Source organism: Podarcis filfolensis (assembly GCF_964270895.1).
Source record: "Podarcis filfolensis genome assembly, chromosome: 4".
NCBI classification, from domain to species: domain Eukaryota; kingdom Metazoa; phylum Chordata; class Lepidosauria; order Squamata; family Lacertidae; genus Podarcis; species Podarcis filfolensis.
Window position 1 is genome coordinate 10,549,556 of NC_139607.1, and position 14,695 is coordinate 10,564,250.

General features: G+C 39.3%; 1 protein-coding gene across 6 annotated transcripts in view; it reads left to right on the plus strand.

Moving 5' to 3' along the window:
* Positions 1-14,331, plus strand: part of SCEL (sciellin) — a 56,140-nt gene extending 41,809 nt beyond the window's left edge. For 2 of the 6 annotated variants that reach the window (XM_083610787.1, XM_083610789.1), the window contains exons 17-23: positions 746-808; positions 1,579-1,665; positions 2,756-2,824; positions 3,928-4,002; positions 9,725-9,833; positions 10,832-10,934; positions 11,743-14,331. In XM_083610787.1, coding sequence (XP_083466913.1) covers positions 746-808; positions 1,579-1,665; positions 2,756-2,824; positions 3,928-4,002; positions 9,725-9,833; positions 10,832-10,934; positions 11,743-11,759 — 523 coding nt within the window. In that variant the 3' untranslated portion in view covers positions 11,760-14,331. The remainder of the gene's footprint in view (positions 1-745; positions 809-1,578; positions 1,666-2,755; positions 2,825-3,927; positions 4,003-9,724; positions 9,834-10,831; positions 10,935-11,742) is intronic. The other 4 variants (XM_083610791.1, XM_083610792.1, XM_083610788.1 and 1 more) reach the window with 3 other exon arrangements.
* The last annotated feature ends 364 nt before the right edge of the window (positions 14,332-14,695 follow it).

Sequence of the window (14,695 nt, forward strand, 5' to 3'; positions counted from 1 at the left end):
TGGCTACATCCCACATATGTGTAGCTGTGAGCACATGGTTTCCTTGCCCATGCAGCACTACCTCTGTATCAAATGCATGTCCAGAATTTTCCCTCCCTCCATGGGAGGGAACCTGGAAAAGGATAGCTTGAGAGGGACAGGAAATGGGGCCTAGAAGATGGCAGTGATTGGTGACCAGGAGGATAGAAGCATGTGGGGCCCTGCAGGTCAGGAAAGAGTTGTGTGTGCATCATTGTGAACACGAAGCTCTGGAGTGGAGCACTCCTTCCTGTGAAGTCTGCAGGATGAGGGCAGTAGGCTGCTACGCTCCAAACGTTTAACTAAGCAAGCCTCTTCAAAAATGAATAAATGACTGATACATGGAATTAGGGCTTGGTGAGCTGTAGGTGTGATTAGTGGGATGGTCGTAAGCACACGTACTTTCTAAGAAGTTACTGCAATAATGTGTAAGGACTTGGGACCAAGTCCTATTAGATACAGTAGGCTTTATGTCTTGATAAATGATCACAGGATCAGCTTATGGGACATGAAGTCAAATGTCTTGATTTGTAATGAAGGGGCCATATTTCTTCACAGCAGATAATGCTTCATGCTTTTTGTCTAGTGCTTGAATCTGATATGAAAATTAAAATAGATGCTGCCTCACAGAAATCATTGATGACTTGATTAAGTAACATGCGTGTTTGCATTTTTTAAAACGTCCAGTATTTTGTGGTCATCAGGCTCTGCTCTTTATATTTGACAGAAGCCAAGAACTAGATGATCTCATTGTAGTAAAATCCTCTCCTGAGGATCAAAACAAAAAGAGGTGAGTCTTAAATCTTAGTTCTTATAACCATGGCAGTCCTGTAGAGGTTAATTCATGTCACTTGTTTATTAATTGAAAGGACTTGTTTCTTGTGCATTTGTTCTGATTAGTTTGTGGGGAGGTCAGATGAAGCTTCAAGCCAATGTCATCCCACACTTTCCATTTCCTCACCAGTATGACTTGGTATGAGTATACAATGTTGCCTTTCCCCCTTCCTTTTCCCCTTCTCCATTCACCACTGCAGATGCTTCTCTGGGGTCTGGAAAACCCCTTAGGCTGCTGGCTGGTGTTTTTTTTAAAAAAATGAAGCCTTTGGTGGAATGGTGGCAGGGGTGAAACCTCTCTAACTTCAGAGTCAGCTCAAGCAAGAGTAGGACTGCAGCCAAAGATTGTATGTGAAGAATGAGCTCCGTTCTCTGCTCTCAGATCAGCCTCATTGCTTTAGATTGGAAGAACAGCAGAGAGGCCCTCTCTCAGGCTACATGTTCTGCATATAAAACAGTGCTTGGCACTGATGGCTATTCATTTAGCAGAGCTTAAGGCTCTGGCACAAAAACAACAGGCATTCAAAATAAAGGCAGAGTAGCCAGTGTTTGATGAATGCATTCCCTCTGAGAGTTTTCCCTCTTAAGTTCCCACCCTCCTCTTTTCCCTTTTAATATTTTAAATCCCCCTCCTTCACTACATGCATAGTAGAAGAATAGAGAAATGGTGGGGAAGATAAATCATGGCTAGACTTCTTTTTCTTACTCCAACATTTTCCTCCACAGGGCACCAGAGCACAACCATGAATCTGCCAGTATTCCAGGTGGTCCGTCAGAAATGAACCATTTATACCAGGACACAAGAGGATCCAGGTACAGTATTCCTTAAGCCAATAAATTGAGTGTTTTTCCTTTTTTCCCAGCTGCAAAAGGCTGTCTCTCCTATAAACCCCCACCAAGGAAAATGTGTTAGAAGAAATTCAGCTTTCCCAGTCCAGCAACTCTTTCTGAATACAGGTGGGGAAGTTCAGTGTGGGTAACACACACACACGTAGCTTTGCCCGTCTGTAAATCTCAGGGAAGAGAAGTGTTCTGTATGTACAAACCACCTCCTTTATTTAAAAGAACGGCTTGGGCAGGCATTGGAGAACAAACTGCTTCTCTCAGAAGCTCCCTTTTCCATAGTTCCTTCTGGCCACAGTATGAAGTGTTACCGTCCATTCTACCACCTTGGAACTCTGTATTCTTGCTTTGTTCCAATGAGTTTAGGATTATATTCGCCCGTGATCCTACACAGAATTGTGATTTTAAAAAACAACAACTTCTCTCTATCAGGTAAAACCTGAAACAGGAACAGCTTTCTAAACAAATATGTGTGCCCTGTGTTAAGTTACCATTTGTTAAACATCTGTCTGTATCAATCCAGTGTTTCAAAAATGTGGTCAAGAACAGGGCCTAAACAGTGAACAATGGAACCTGTAGTATTTTGCAGGTGGCATCATGAAGGTGGTTGGAGAAAAGCTTTCCTCCCTTTCTCATAATAAACCTGGGGCCATCCACGGAAATGGAATAGCAGATTTGGGCCAGACAAATGGAATTGCAGTTCTTTGCACCATGCAGTGTTAATTATGCAATTAGCTACCCAAGCTATGGCGATGTCCAGCAAGTTTAAAGGCTGAGGCAATGGCAACTAGTCACAGTGGTTATAAGCTACCCCGCAGCATCAGGAGCAGCCTACTTCCAAACCCCAGTTGCTGAAAATAATGCCAGGAGAGAGCTATTGTGTCCCTGTCCAACTAAATCAGGTTGGGCACTCTGAACCAGGGTGCTGGAACAAGACAGGCCTCTGGCTTGATGCATCAGGGATCTCTTGCTCTGTTCTTATGACATTGCTTTTTCTTACCGCTTTTGTATGTTTATTTTTAGAGAATGAAATTCTCCTCATTTTTTGTATGTGTTTCAGCTGTATTGCCTCAAGCAGTTACTCAAGTCCAAAGGACACAATTGTGTACACAAGGACATATGAGAATAGGTACCTGAAAAATACACATCGTATTTTTCCAGAAATACTTCCTCGTGTACTAATTCCAAAAATAACAGTTTAAACATGATTTGTTTAAACACAAACAATGTTATTTCCCCCCACCCCCACCCCAGCTATGGCATGGCTAACTTTCTGGTTTCTTGAACGCATAGAATGAATGATAATCTAATACAATATATGGTTTTCTGGCATCCCAGAATAAAATGCGAAATTAAATGCAAGTGATAAGGGATTAAAACAAAATGGCTGGAAAGGGCTATTGATATTACCAGACTACAGCCACAATACACAGCTCAGCTCAGCTCAGCTCATTGATTCCAATAGAGGTTTAGCATGCTTAATGTGGGATCTATGTGGAGAGAGAGAGAATGTATACATGCATGTAAACACCAGATAATAATTAGGATTTATGGAGGGAGACATGCATTGACCTACAAAGATGAAAGCAGTCATGTTTGTTGAACCCATCAGGGGTATCATAAATCTTCTGGTTTTGCTGGCCTGGCTGGGACTGCAAACATGTAAACAATGATTGCAGCATTTCTATTGACTCTTTTCTGGCCCTGCAATAAATTTCTGAGAGTCATAAATGAACAGTGTTGCAAAACATAAAATAGCACATTTTTATGTTTTCTTATTTCACCTTGTGCCTTATCTGTCTTCATTCTGCTGAATGGTTTCACATATGACATCTATATCTGACACTATTGTGTGCTTTTCTGTTATTTTAGAAATCCATTACTTCTAAAATATCAAGTGCTTAAGCATGCTCTTAAGATATAAGCCCCTTGGGGGCAAAATCCTCATTCTGCATGAGCCCTACTGAATAATGGGAGCCATGCAAAAGCAACTTTTGTGCCCTTTTTGTATAATGCAATACAAGTCTCATCTTGCCCTCCTCCCCCAACTGTTCTTTTAAAACTGTTTCTTGTATATCTGTATATTTTTGAAGTCTGCCCTCAAGTCTCTGTGGATGGCTTTGATGTTGATTGATGATACACTCTCTTTGTCGGAGTGCAAACTTGAAAAGCGTTTTTTAAAAAACCAAAACCCTATTGTTCATCGCTCGGCTTATCTTCCTTGTATCACAGCAGATTTCCCCATGATGCTTATGAAGACAACATCCCTGGAAAATCTATCAAAACTGTTTATTCTACTTCTGATAGGTGGGTATATATACTGAACACTGTAGAATGAAGAAATATAGTGGAAGAAAGCAAAGAGAGAAACATCTATCTATCGATCTATATCTATCTATCTATCTATCTATCATCTATCTATCTATCTATCTATCTATCTATCTCTATCATCTATCTATCTATCATTTATCTATCATCTATTATTTGCTTTTCTGCTGCAGTTCTTCATTAGTAGATCCACATTAGTACAACGGTTGCGTTCAAAAAAGAATAAGAAAACTTCATTCTATTTTAAGGAAAAAAGATTCAAACTGTCCAACCCTTCAGAATTAGAAAAATTTGCAAGAAGATATGAGAAAGAACTCGGAAAGATGGTGGGGGGGGAGGAGGAGGGTGAACGATCGGGGAGTGGGGACGGAGGCGGAGAGAGTGGAGAAGGAGAGAGGGAGACAAATTCAGGACAAGAGAGGGAAGGAGAAGAGATAGACGATAAAAAACAGTAGATTTAATTTAGACTTGTTATCTTATTATTTGCATATAAGTGATGGCTCTAAAAGTTCTGACCTGGAACGTGAATGGACTCAACAATAAAAATAAAAGGAACCAGATTGCGCATATTTTACTAAAAAAGAACCTCGACTTAATCTGCCTACAAGAGACTCACGTAATAAGAAAGCATGAGAGAATTTTAAGCAATAAGAGATTAGGATTGGATTTTGTGGCTTCAGATAGAGTTAAGAAATGAGGAGTGGTTCTATATATAAAGGAAAAACTTGATCCAAAATTACTGTATAAAGATGAACAAGGGAGAATGATTGTAGTACAGATTATGTTTCAAGGAGTAAAGATTATTGTCGTCGGACTATACGCACCTAATGACAGAAAAGCAGTCTTTTTCTCTGAATTAGGTATTAAGTTAACAGAGTGGATGGATCAAAAAATGATAGTGATGGGTGACTTTAATGGGGTGGTGTTACCAAATCTGGATAGATCAACAAGAAAACAAGAGATTAAGGAAGGCAAGCTACCACGGACTTTTTTTGATTTGGTTGATAATATGGGACTAATTGACGCGTGGAGATTCAAAAACCCTACTGTAAAACAATATACTTTTTTCTCAAATCCTAACCAGAGTTGGGGGAGAATAGATGGTATTTGGATCACTAAGGAATTGATACAGAACTTAATCAAATCTGAAATTCTCCCACAGACTATATCTGATCATAACCCAGTATATTTAGAGTTAAAGGGTAAAGAGGCTAGAGTACTTAGATGGAGAATGAACGAATCTCTATTTAATGATCAAAAGATAGTGATTAAGGCAAAAGAAACAATTGAAGAGTACTTCAAGTGGAATTTAAATAAAGGGACAGCTTTAGAAACGGTTTGGGACGCAGGGAAAGCCGTCATGAGGGGCTTTCTAATTCAGAAAAACAGCCATCAAAGAAAAGAAAAAGAGAAAAAGAAGGAGGAGATTTTAGTACAGTTAATGGAGAATGAAAGACAATTAACTATTAAGCCAGGTGATGAGACTATAAAACAAAATATAAAGTTATTACAAGCCCAATTTTCTATGATAGTAAACCAGGAGATTGAGTGGAAAGTCAAAATGTTGAAACAGAAGAGTTTTGAATCCGCTAATAAAATAGGGAAATACTTGGCCTGGCAACTAAGAGAAAGGAAAAAACAAAATATGATCTGTAGGATAAGGGATGGAGATAAGATAGTGGAAGACCCAAATGAAATAAAAAGGTTGTTTCAGAAATACTATAAGGATTTATATAAAAGAGGTAAGGAGACAGGCTATGATATAGAACGCTATCTGAAAGAACATCATTTACAACAGATATCAACCGAAGAAAAAGAATTATTAAATCAGCTGATTACAGAGGAGGAGGTAAGGAAGGCAATATCAAAGATGAAAATCGGTAAAGCGCCGGGGCCAGATGGTCTGTCAGCCAAATATTATAAAGTACTAAGTGATCAAATAAGCCCAACCCTATGTGAAGTGATGAACAATACTTTAAAAGAAGGGAAGACCCCGAATACCTGGAAGGAAGCCTATATTACATTAATTCCTAAAAAAGATGTGGATGCCTTAGAGGTGAAAAACTATAGGCCAATTTCATTATTAAATAACGACTATAAACTGTTTGCGGATGTAATGGCAGAAAGATTAAAAAAAGTATTAAATAACAGAATCCATAAAGATCAAACGGGCTTCCTTCCAGGGAGACAATTGAAGGACAACGTAAGAAATGTGATAGATATCATTGAATATTTGGAAACTAGAATAGACAAACAAGCCGCTTTGATTTTCATTGATGCCGAAAAGGCCTTTGATAACGTTTCTTGGTGCTTCCTGACAGAAAATCTAAAAACGATGGGGCTGGGTGAAAGGTTTAGAAAAGGTATAGAAGCTATCTATAATGAACAAAAAGCTAAGCTAATAATAAATAACTCAACATCAGAATTTTTTGACATATCTAAAGGGACTAGACAAGGCTGCCCCCTGTCTCCTCTGTTATTTATAACAGTACTTGAAGTACTTACTAAGAGACTGAGAGAGGCAGTGGAAGTGAAAGGGATTAAGGTAGGGATTAAAGAACATTAGATAAAAGCTTTCGCGGATGATATTGTATTAACTCTAGAAGACCCAAAAAATAGTATGAAAGAAGCCTTGCAAAAATTTGAAGAGTTTGGAGCGGTATCAGGCCTCAAGATTAATAAAAATAAGACTAAAATGTTGACTAAAAATCTAACTAAGGAAGATATTGTAGAACTAGAACAAAAGATGGGAATTATGACAGCAAAGAAAGTGAAATATCTTGGAGTGTGGATATCAGCGAAAAATATTAACCTATATAAGGATAATTATGAAGTCACTTGGAAGAACATTAAGAAAGATCTTGAAATCTGGGAGAGATTGAGGTTATCTTTTCTGGGGAGGATAGCAGTTATCAAAATGAACGTTCTCCCCAGAATGTTATTTTTGTTCCAAACCATTCCGGTACTAAAAGGTCTAAAGCAGTGTAAAGAGTGGCAAAGAGCCTTAGCGAGATACATCTGGCAAGGCAAAAGACCACGAATAAAAATGAAAATATTGGTGGACAAAAAAGAAAGAGGGGGATTCTCTCTACCGGATCTAAGTTTATATTATGAAGCGGCGTGTTTATTGTGGCTGAAGGATTGGATAAGATTGGAAAATAGGGACATCTTGGACTTGGAAGGTTTCGATAACAGGTACGGGTGGCACTCGTACCTGTGGTACGAAAAGGTGAAAGTTCATAGAGGCTTTCTAAATCATATTTTTAGGGGACCACTATTCCAAGTATGGGAAAGAAATAAAAATATATTGGAAAGGAAGACACCTTGGTGGATTTCACCAATAGAGGTGTTAACTATAAAAAAAATAAACATGGAAGGGAAGAATGCCACCTATGAAGAACTAACTTGGAAGACAGATAAAGGGATTAAACTTAGACCATATGAAGAGATCAAAAATTTACTTACAGGGTGGTTGCAATACCACCAAGTAAATGATCTGCTAAAAGAAGACAAAAAGAAAGTAGGATTTGAAGATAAAAAATCTAAATTTAATGTAGAAGTTATAGAAGGTAAGAACAAAACACTGTCAAGGATGTATGATATTTTGCTGGAGTGGTATACAAAAGATGAGGAGGTGAAGGAGGCTATGACTAAGTGGGCGATAGATATTGGATATAACATCGACTTTGAGAGGTGGTTGGAACTATGGAACAAGAATATGAGATTTACGGCATGCACGGCACTAAAGGAAAACCTGTGGAAAATGATCTACAGGTGGTATCATACACCAGTGAAATTAGCGAAGATTTATAAGTTGAAGGATAAAAGATGCTGGAAATGTAGAGAGGTAGAAGGTGACCTCTACCATATGTGGTGGTCGTGTTGCAAAGTGAGAGGCTTTTGGGAATTGGTTTATAATGAACTTAAAAAAATCTTGAAATATACATTTCCCAAAAAGCCAGAAGCTTTTTTGTTAGGAATGGTCGGTAAAGAAATTAAAAAAGAAGACAAGACCTTGTTTCTATATGCTACGACAGCTGCAAGAATTATGTTAGCACAAAATTGGAAATTAGAAGGAATACCTAACATAAGTGATTGGCAGGTTAAAATGATAAATTATGCTGAGCTCGACAGAATATCAGGAAGAGTAAGGGACCAAGACGAACAGAAATTTCATGATAATTGGAAGAAATATTTAATGTATATGGAATCTAAATCTCAGGTGACACTGGCGGGGTTGAAATAACTCTAACAGCGGGAAAGGCCTATGTAAAAGAGTTAAAAAGTACGCGACTATATAATTTATTCGATACTTACCAAAGGAGTGGAGGGAAGTCCAAGGCTCAGTTGAGACTAGTTCAGTTATGTATTTTATTTATGATTTGTGAAGTGGATATAATTTGTATAAGGTATGTGGTGGATTTTTTGTTTATGTTTTTTCTGGATATATGTGCAAATATGAATAAAAATTTATAATTTAAAAAAAAAAAAGAATAAGAAAACTTCTTTTCATATACTTCCCTTCCCCAAGTTTCCTCTCTGTTCCCAACCTATCTGCATTGTCTTGTTCTAAATTTTCCTCTCTCCTTCTCTTTATCTCATGTTATAACTTACACTGCTGAATTATACTCATCCTGCTAGGTTCATTGTCTTACTATAATACTTTTTCATATAGTCTATAGATAACATCCAATCCTCTTTAAGTTCTTTTAAATCTCTGTTTCTTATTCTATTGGTCATACCCGCTAGTTCCGCATATTCCAGCCGTTTATGATGCCACTCCTCCTTTGCTGGAACTGCGTCTGTTCTCCACTTTTGTGCAAGTAAAATCCACATGGCTGCAGTTGCTGCTGCTTCTTTTGAGACTTCTGACGTTATTATACCCAGAAGATAAGCTTCTGGGTTTTTAGTAAAGGATCTTTTAAACATTTTTTTCAGTTCATTATGGATTAATTCCCAGTAGTCTTTAATAACCCTACAAGGCCACCACATGTGGTAGAATGTTCCTACTGTCTCTTTACATCAAAGTGAGAAACATCTTGTCTGCTTTGCCCCATACCCAAGTTTTTACACTTATTACCTGAAAGCTTTTCTCGTTCACATGTCCACGTTCTTCACTTGATTTCTCTACACTCTATGCTAGATTGCTAGCTGTAGAGTGGGTGAATTGATTTCACTGAAAAGGTATGACTACTAAGATGAATATGAAAATTTGTCTGTAGTGTTAGATTCGTGTCAGTCCATTCATACATTTAAGTTGTCGCTTGATGTTACTGTACCGCAGCTGCCATTATCCCTAAACAATGGACCATGCTAGCTGAGGCTGATGGGTCAGATTCCATCAATATCTGGAGGTCCACAGGTTCCCCATACCTGCCTTGGGAGATTCACTGTTTAGCAACAGCTCTTCCAAGTGATCTGTTTATCTGTGCTTTGGCAACCTTGCTGAATGAATGAGAGCTGTGCAAGAGCTTAGCAGTGCAGTTATGCAGCTCCCCTTCATGGGTTTGCCCAGGTGAATTGCGCCTTATGCCTTCAGACAACCCAATCTTGAAACCGGTTCTAGCCCGCTCTTTGCACATCGAGCCATGGTGAGAAGGTCACAGCGTCACGCAGGCATGGAAAAGTGAGAATATTTGCACAGTGAAACCTTCCAGTACTGTAGTACAGTATGCACTCAATGAATCCTGTTCTTACACAGGGCCGTTATTGAAAAAGAAATGTGCACTTACTGCCGGAAGCCCTTGGGCACAGACACAAAGATGATTCTTGATGCCTTGCAGATTTGCTGTCATGCAACTTGCTTCAAGGTAGGAACATGTCTTTCACCCAACTGTCATTAAATATGCATGGATTTGTAGTATGACGATTGTGAATTTTGACCAAAGCACCGGGTTTTAAATCAAATTAGAGAGCAACCCTATGGTCCCTGGAAGGGCATCCCAAGGATGATAGGATAGGGCAGGTCTCCCTCTTTGTCTCATGGAAAGGGAGGTCCACAGGTGGAAATATTCACTTCTCTTGCTGCTCTGCTATTGGTACTCTTGTGGAGATGACAATGGAGTCATCATGGGACAGACTGGAGGAAGCACCCAGAACAGCGAAGGGAGTATTCTAGCCCTGAAGCTGCTACACTGATTTTCCTTCTGTAGAACCAAGTTATAGGAGAATGTAGCATCAGTGTGCAGTGAGGAAGGGGGAAAAACATGGGAATATGGCATTTAAACAGATCCTGCATTCTCCTTATGACAGCCAAAGAATAAAGAAAACTATATTTGTACAGGGGGAAAACAACCCTGAGGCTGAATTTCTCTGAGATCTTAAGTTCAGTTGTACTGAAATGTTAGTGAGTCTTCCATGCTTTGCACACCGTAACGTATATTAAAGATGACTCGCTATCTGGCATTTTCATAACACGGCTGCTGATTAGCTACTGGACCGGATTCAAGGTCTTGGTGTACAAAGTCTTGCAGAGCTTTGGGAACAAGATGCCTAAAAGATTGCATCATTTCCTGCATGTCCAGTTGGTCACTGTGCTCCGCAAGCAAATACATCCTGCAGATGCCACCTTGTCAGGAGGTTTGTCCTGCACAATGCTGAAGCCGGGCAGCACCTGCCCTTTGGAACTCCCTCCCACTTCATATCAGGCAGGCACCTTCTCTGTTGTCTTTTTGGCACTAGCTAAAGGTGCTCACACTTTTTCAACAAGCTTTCTAATGCCTTTATCCTGGTTGGTATCTGACTCAGAACTGATGAAATAAATAATAACAACAACTAAAGGTTTTTGTTTAACTCTGTGTGTTCCTAGTGCGAAATCTGCAAAGCACCTTTGGAAAACGTGAAGGCGGGAGATAGCATTTGGATTTACAAGAACACGGTGCATTGTGAACCATGCTATTCCAGAGTTAAATGTAAGTGGTACTGGAGGGCACCTGCTTGAAGGTTCAGTTGCTAACAACAACCAGGGAGGCATGGGGTTCAAAGTACCTCTGAAACACTTCAGTTCAGTTCCTGTTTATGGTGCTGTAGATTGCAGGATTTGGTGAATGCAGAAGTCCAAAATGCATTTCTTGAATGTCCAAATATGTTTCCCTGCTTGATAGTCACAACACCGGTAGGTATAGGGATAAAATTCAGTTCACTTTGCGTGTAAAGAGAAATATATCAAACTCATGCTTTCTGAAACAATACGCAAACCGAGACACAGTTATCCTTCTAAATTCACACTTATCCAAATTTTGTGATACCGTTCTCTAACCAGTGTTTACAAAATGCATATATTGGGTAAAAATGCACATTAAAATGAATGCATTAGTTAAGATAACATATTAACATGCATTATTTTAGGGGGAATGGCTTGCAAAATTTGGGTACGTTAGTCACAACTGTGCAAAAATGTGTGGATTAGGAGAAATTCTCAGTAAAATGCTGGCAAATTGTCATGATAACTTTAAGGTGCAAACTGCTGAACTGAATTTAAGATTGGAAAAATGATAAACTGAGAGATCTGAAACTGACAGATCCTTCCATCCCATCCCTGAACACCAGTGAATGTTAAGAATCACATTTAAAAGACAATCAGTATCTGGAATACCTCAAATAATATGGAGCTGAAATAGCTCTGTATTTAGAGAAACTTAACACATTGGTCTGAAATGGTTGACTTGATAAGGCTGTGCACATTTTCAGTTTCTAATGGGCATTTTCTTTCCTTTACAGCATCATGGGCCTACTAATTTTGACTGAAGACAGTTCAGGTCGATGGATCAGCTGCATTCGTTTATCTTTGAAAATCATATGCTTTTTTAGGATGAGTAAAGAACTCCAAGAATAATAAAAAATGGTAGACATTTGAAGATGTGAAAAATGAAACTATAACACTACTTCTAAAAAGAAGGAAGCTCATGGTGGCTTCTGCCTAGAATATGTGTGTGTGCATTATCAGTAAGAAAACAACGTCTAAGACTGCAGTCCTCTGTCTGCTTACTTAGGAGTGAGTCTCACTGAAAACAGTACAGCTTATTTTTCTGAGTAAACACACATAGGATTGTAGTGAAAGTGTATCTTGGCTATTCTTGACTGCGGTTCCACTGGTTCCTGTTCATTCTGAAACAATTCACACACCCGTGCTTATAATCCGAATACTTGTGTCTGTAAATGAGTCATTATAGATCTAAGACAACATCTCAGCTCAGTGGGTCCAGTCTAGATAACTTGAGTTGTGTTTTAAGTCCCATGGGAATCAGTGGGTCAGAACCGAAATCATGAGACAGTTACCACATAAGGGCTTCCTCCCTTTCATCATTTTACGGCTACACTGGAAATAATAGGAGCAGCACTAGGTGAGGCAGAAGGTACAATATTGTTTGGGTATCTGTGTGTGAGTGGCACTCTTTCAATTGTGTCCAAAGCCAACCATCTTATTCGGCCTAATGGCAATGTGGACAGGTCTGCATGCCGACCTTCTGCAGTTCCCAGGCAATTAAAAGAAATGTAAATAAAGCAATGATGGATTGATCATGGGACAGATTGGAGGCATCCACAGAATTCTACCGTGCAACCACATCCTCTCCCCAGGCACACAGAGGAGGAGACAGTGGTCATGTCAACACAGTCTGCAGCATCACAAGCTAGAGCAGGGGTTAGCAAACTATTTTCTTTCCAGGACTCCAGTTGCTCAGAGGTAATCTGTTAGGTGCGGCGGCGGGGGGAGGTCACATTCCTGCAGTGAGCATGGACAGAACCAATGATGGGCAGAGAGAGACAAAAATGTCCTGGGTTAACTAATCAAGAATAAAGACTGCTCTGCTTCTGTGGCTGTCTCAGAATTCCCAATCCTATCCGCTCTACTCAGAAGTAAGCTCCATTGAGTTTGATGGGGTTACTTTCAAATGAGTACAGAATTTTATTATTATTGTTATTAAACACAGTAATTGACACAGCTGCTATTCTGGAAAGCAAGTGCAAGTAATTCCTTTTTGACATGGGTGCCCTATGCAAACCCATGACAGCAGGAAAGGGGAGCTCTTTTCCTTAAGCCATACAACCAGGGCAAACCCTTTTTTTAAGGTATCAATTTATTCTAATCAAATTATTTCCCCCTTCCAATTGCACTGAACCTGCAATGAAAGGAATCAGGAGGAAAGACATTTTTAAAAAATCAGGGAAAGTGAGAAGGAAACAAACAGGAAGGAAGTCTAATGGGATGGCAGAAAGGGGTCGATATCAGGAAGTGATGGAGTGCACAAAATGAGGTTGAGGGTTGTAGGTTGTTCACCCGTGGGGTAGAGGTCTTCCGGTAATCACTGGGCTGAGTAGGCAATGAATGAGTTATGCTTTAGGCAGGACCTCTGCATAGAGTAGTATGGCAGCTGAAATAAATGCTAATGTGAGCTAAGGTGGTGATTGTGAGAGAAGCAGCAGCAGGGACTGGACACTCTGGTGGATACATACATATATTTGGCTTGGAAAGTTTCAGCCCATCTCCATTAAAATCTACTGCCGATACAATGATCCTGCAAACACTCATCTTCCACATATGAGAGATAAATATTCTAAGGATTGGGACTCAGCTTGCACTGTGTTTTATTTAAAACTCATGGATTTACAAGTGTATAGAACTGTAAACATGAATTCTTTTTTCTCTTTCGTCAGTCTTAGTGCATGCAAACAGCTTAACTCCATTAGTGATAAAGAGTAGAGAAAGTTCGCTGTTATGTAGAACTTATTAAACTAAAGATATAAAAGATATTTAAAAATAAGATCCTGGTTGAATCCAGACATTCTGAGATAAACCATGGTTGTGATTAGAACAAAGGAGACTGTATGCTCTTGCTTCCATTTTTGATTAAGTGCAGCTTGTTTCATGTGAAGCAGACAAATTGCCATGAACCCAAACTATTGTTTGTTTGAAACAAGCCAAATTAATAGCATGGGCTATGGAACTGGCTTTCCTTCACAGGCCATAGTTAAAATTAACCGAAGTTTAGGGTTTGGACAGAATGCTAAACCCTGGTGGTTCCAAAAATGGAAGTAAAGTTTTCTAGTTTCTCCATGATTGTTCTGGGGGTGGAAGTGTGTGAGCTTGAGGTTTATTGCGATGCAGCCATTAAAATTACAATTTAGTGCATAGTAAAGCCTATTAGTTCATATACAATCCTAAAAATAATCCACATAGAATAGTGTTTCAGTGACATTGGAAAAAGACGTGGTTGTACAGTTATTTTGTTGCTTGTCTCTCATATCAATGTTGTTTGAAATTGATTTCCCCCCGCCTGAATCTTTCCAATAAAGATTACTAAAGATCAAGTGTGACTAGGGAATAATACATTTTTCAAAGGAAGCGCCGAATTTCAAAGTATGTACATAACAGACTGCTCTGGGGAGATTTCTCAGCAGTGGGGAAGGAGGAAAGCCAATTAGAAGCTCTTTTCAAAGTGAAATATAATTCTACAAGGATGGGTAAAAATAGTCAGAATACCGAAAACCACACCAGAAGGTGATATTTTATTATATGTACTTTGCTGCACAGTCTACCAGGCATGCATTGTGTTCTGTCAGGCAGAGATACCTTTTCAGAGATTTCCCTGCCTCTGTATTTAAGAAATGTTGTCATTCCTTAGGACCACAGCCATTTCTGGACAACTTAGGCCACAGCAGGGCTGCATTGCTG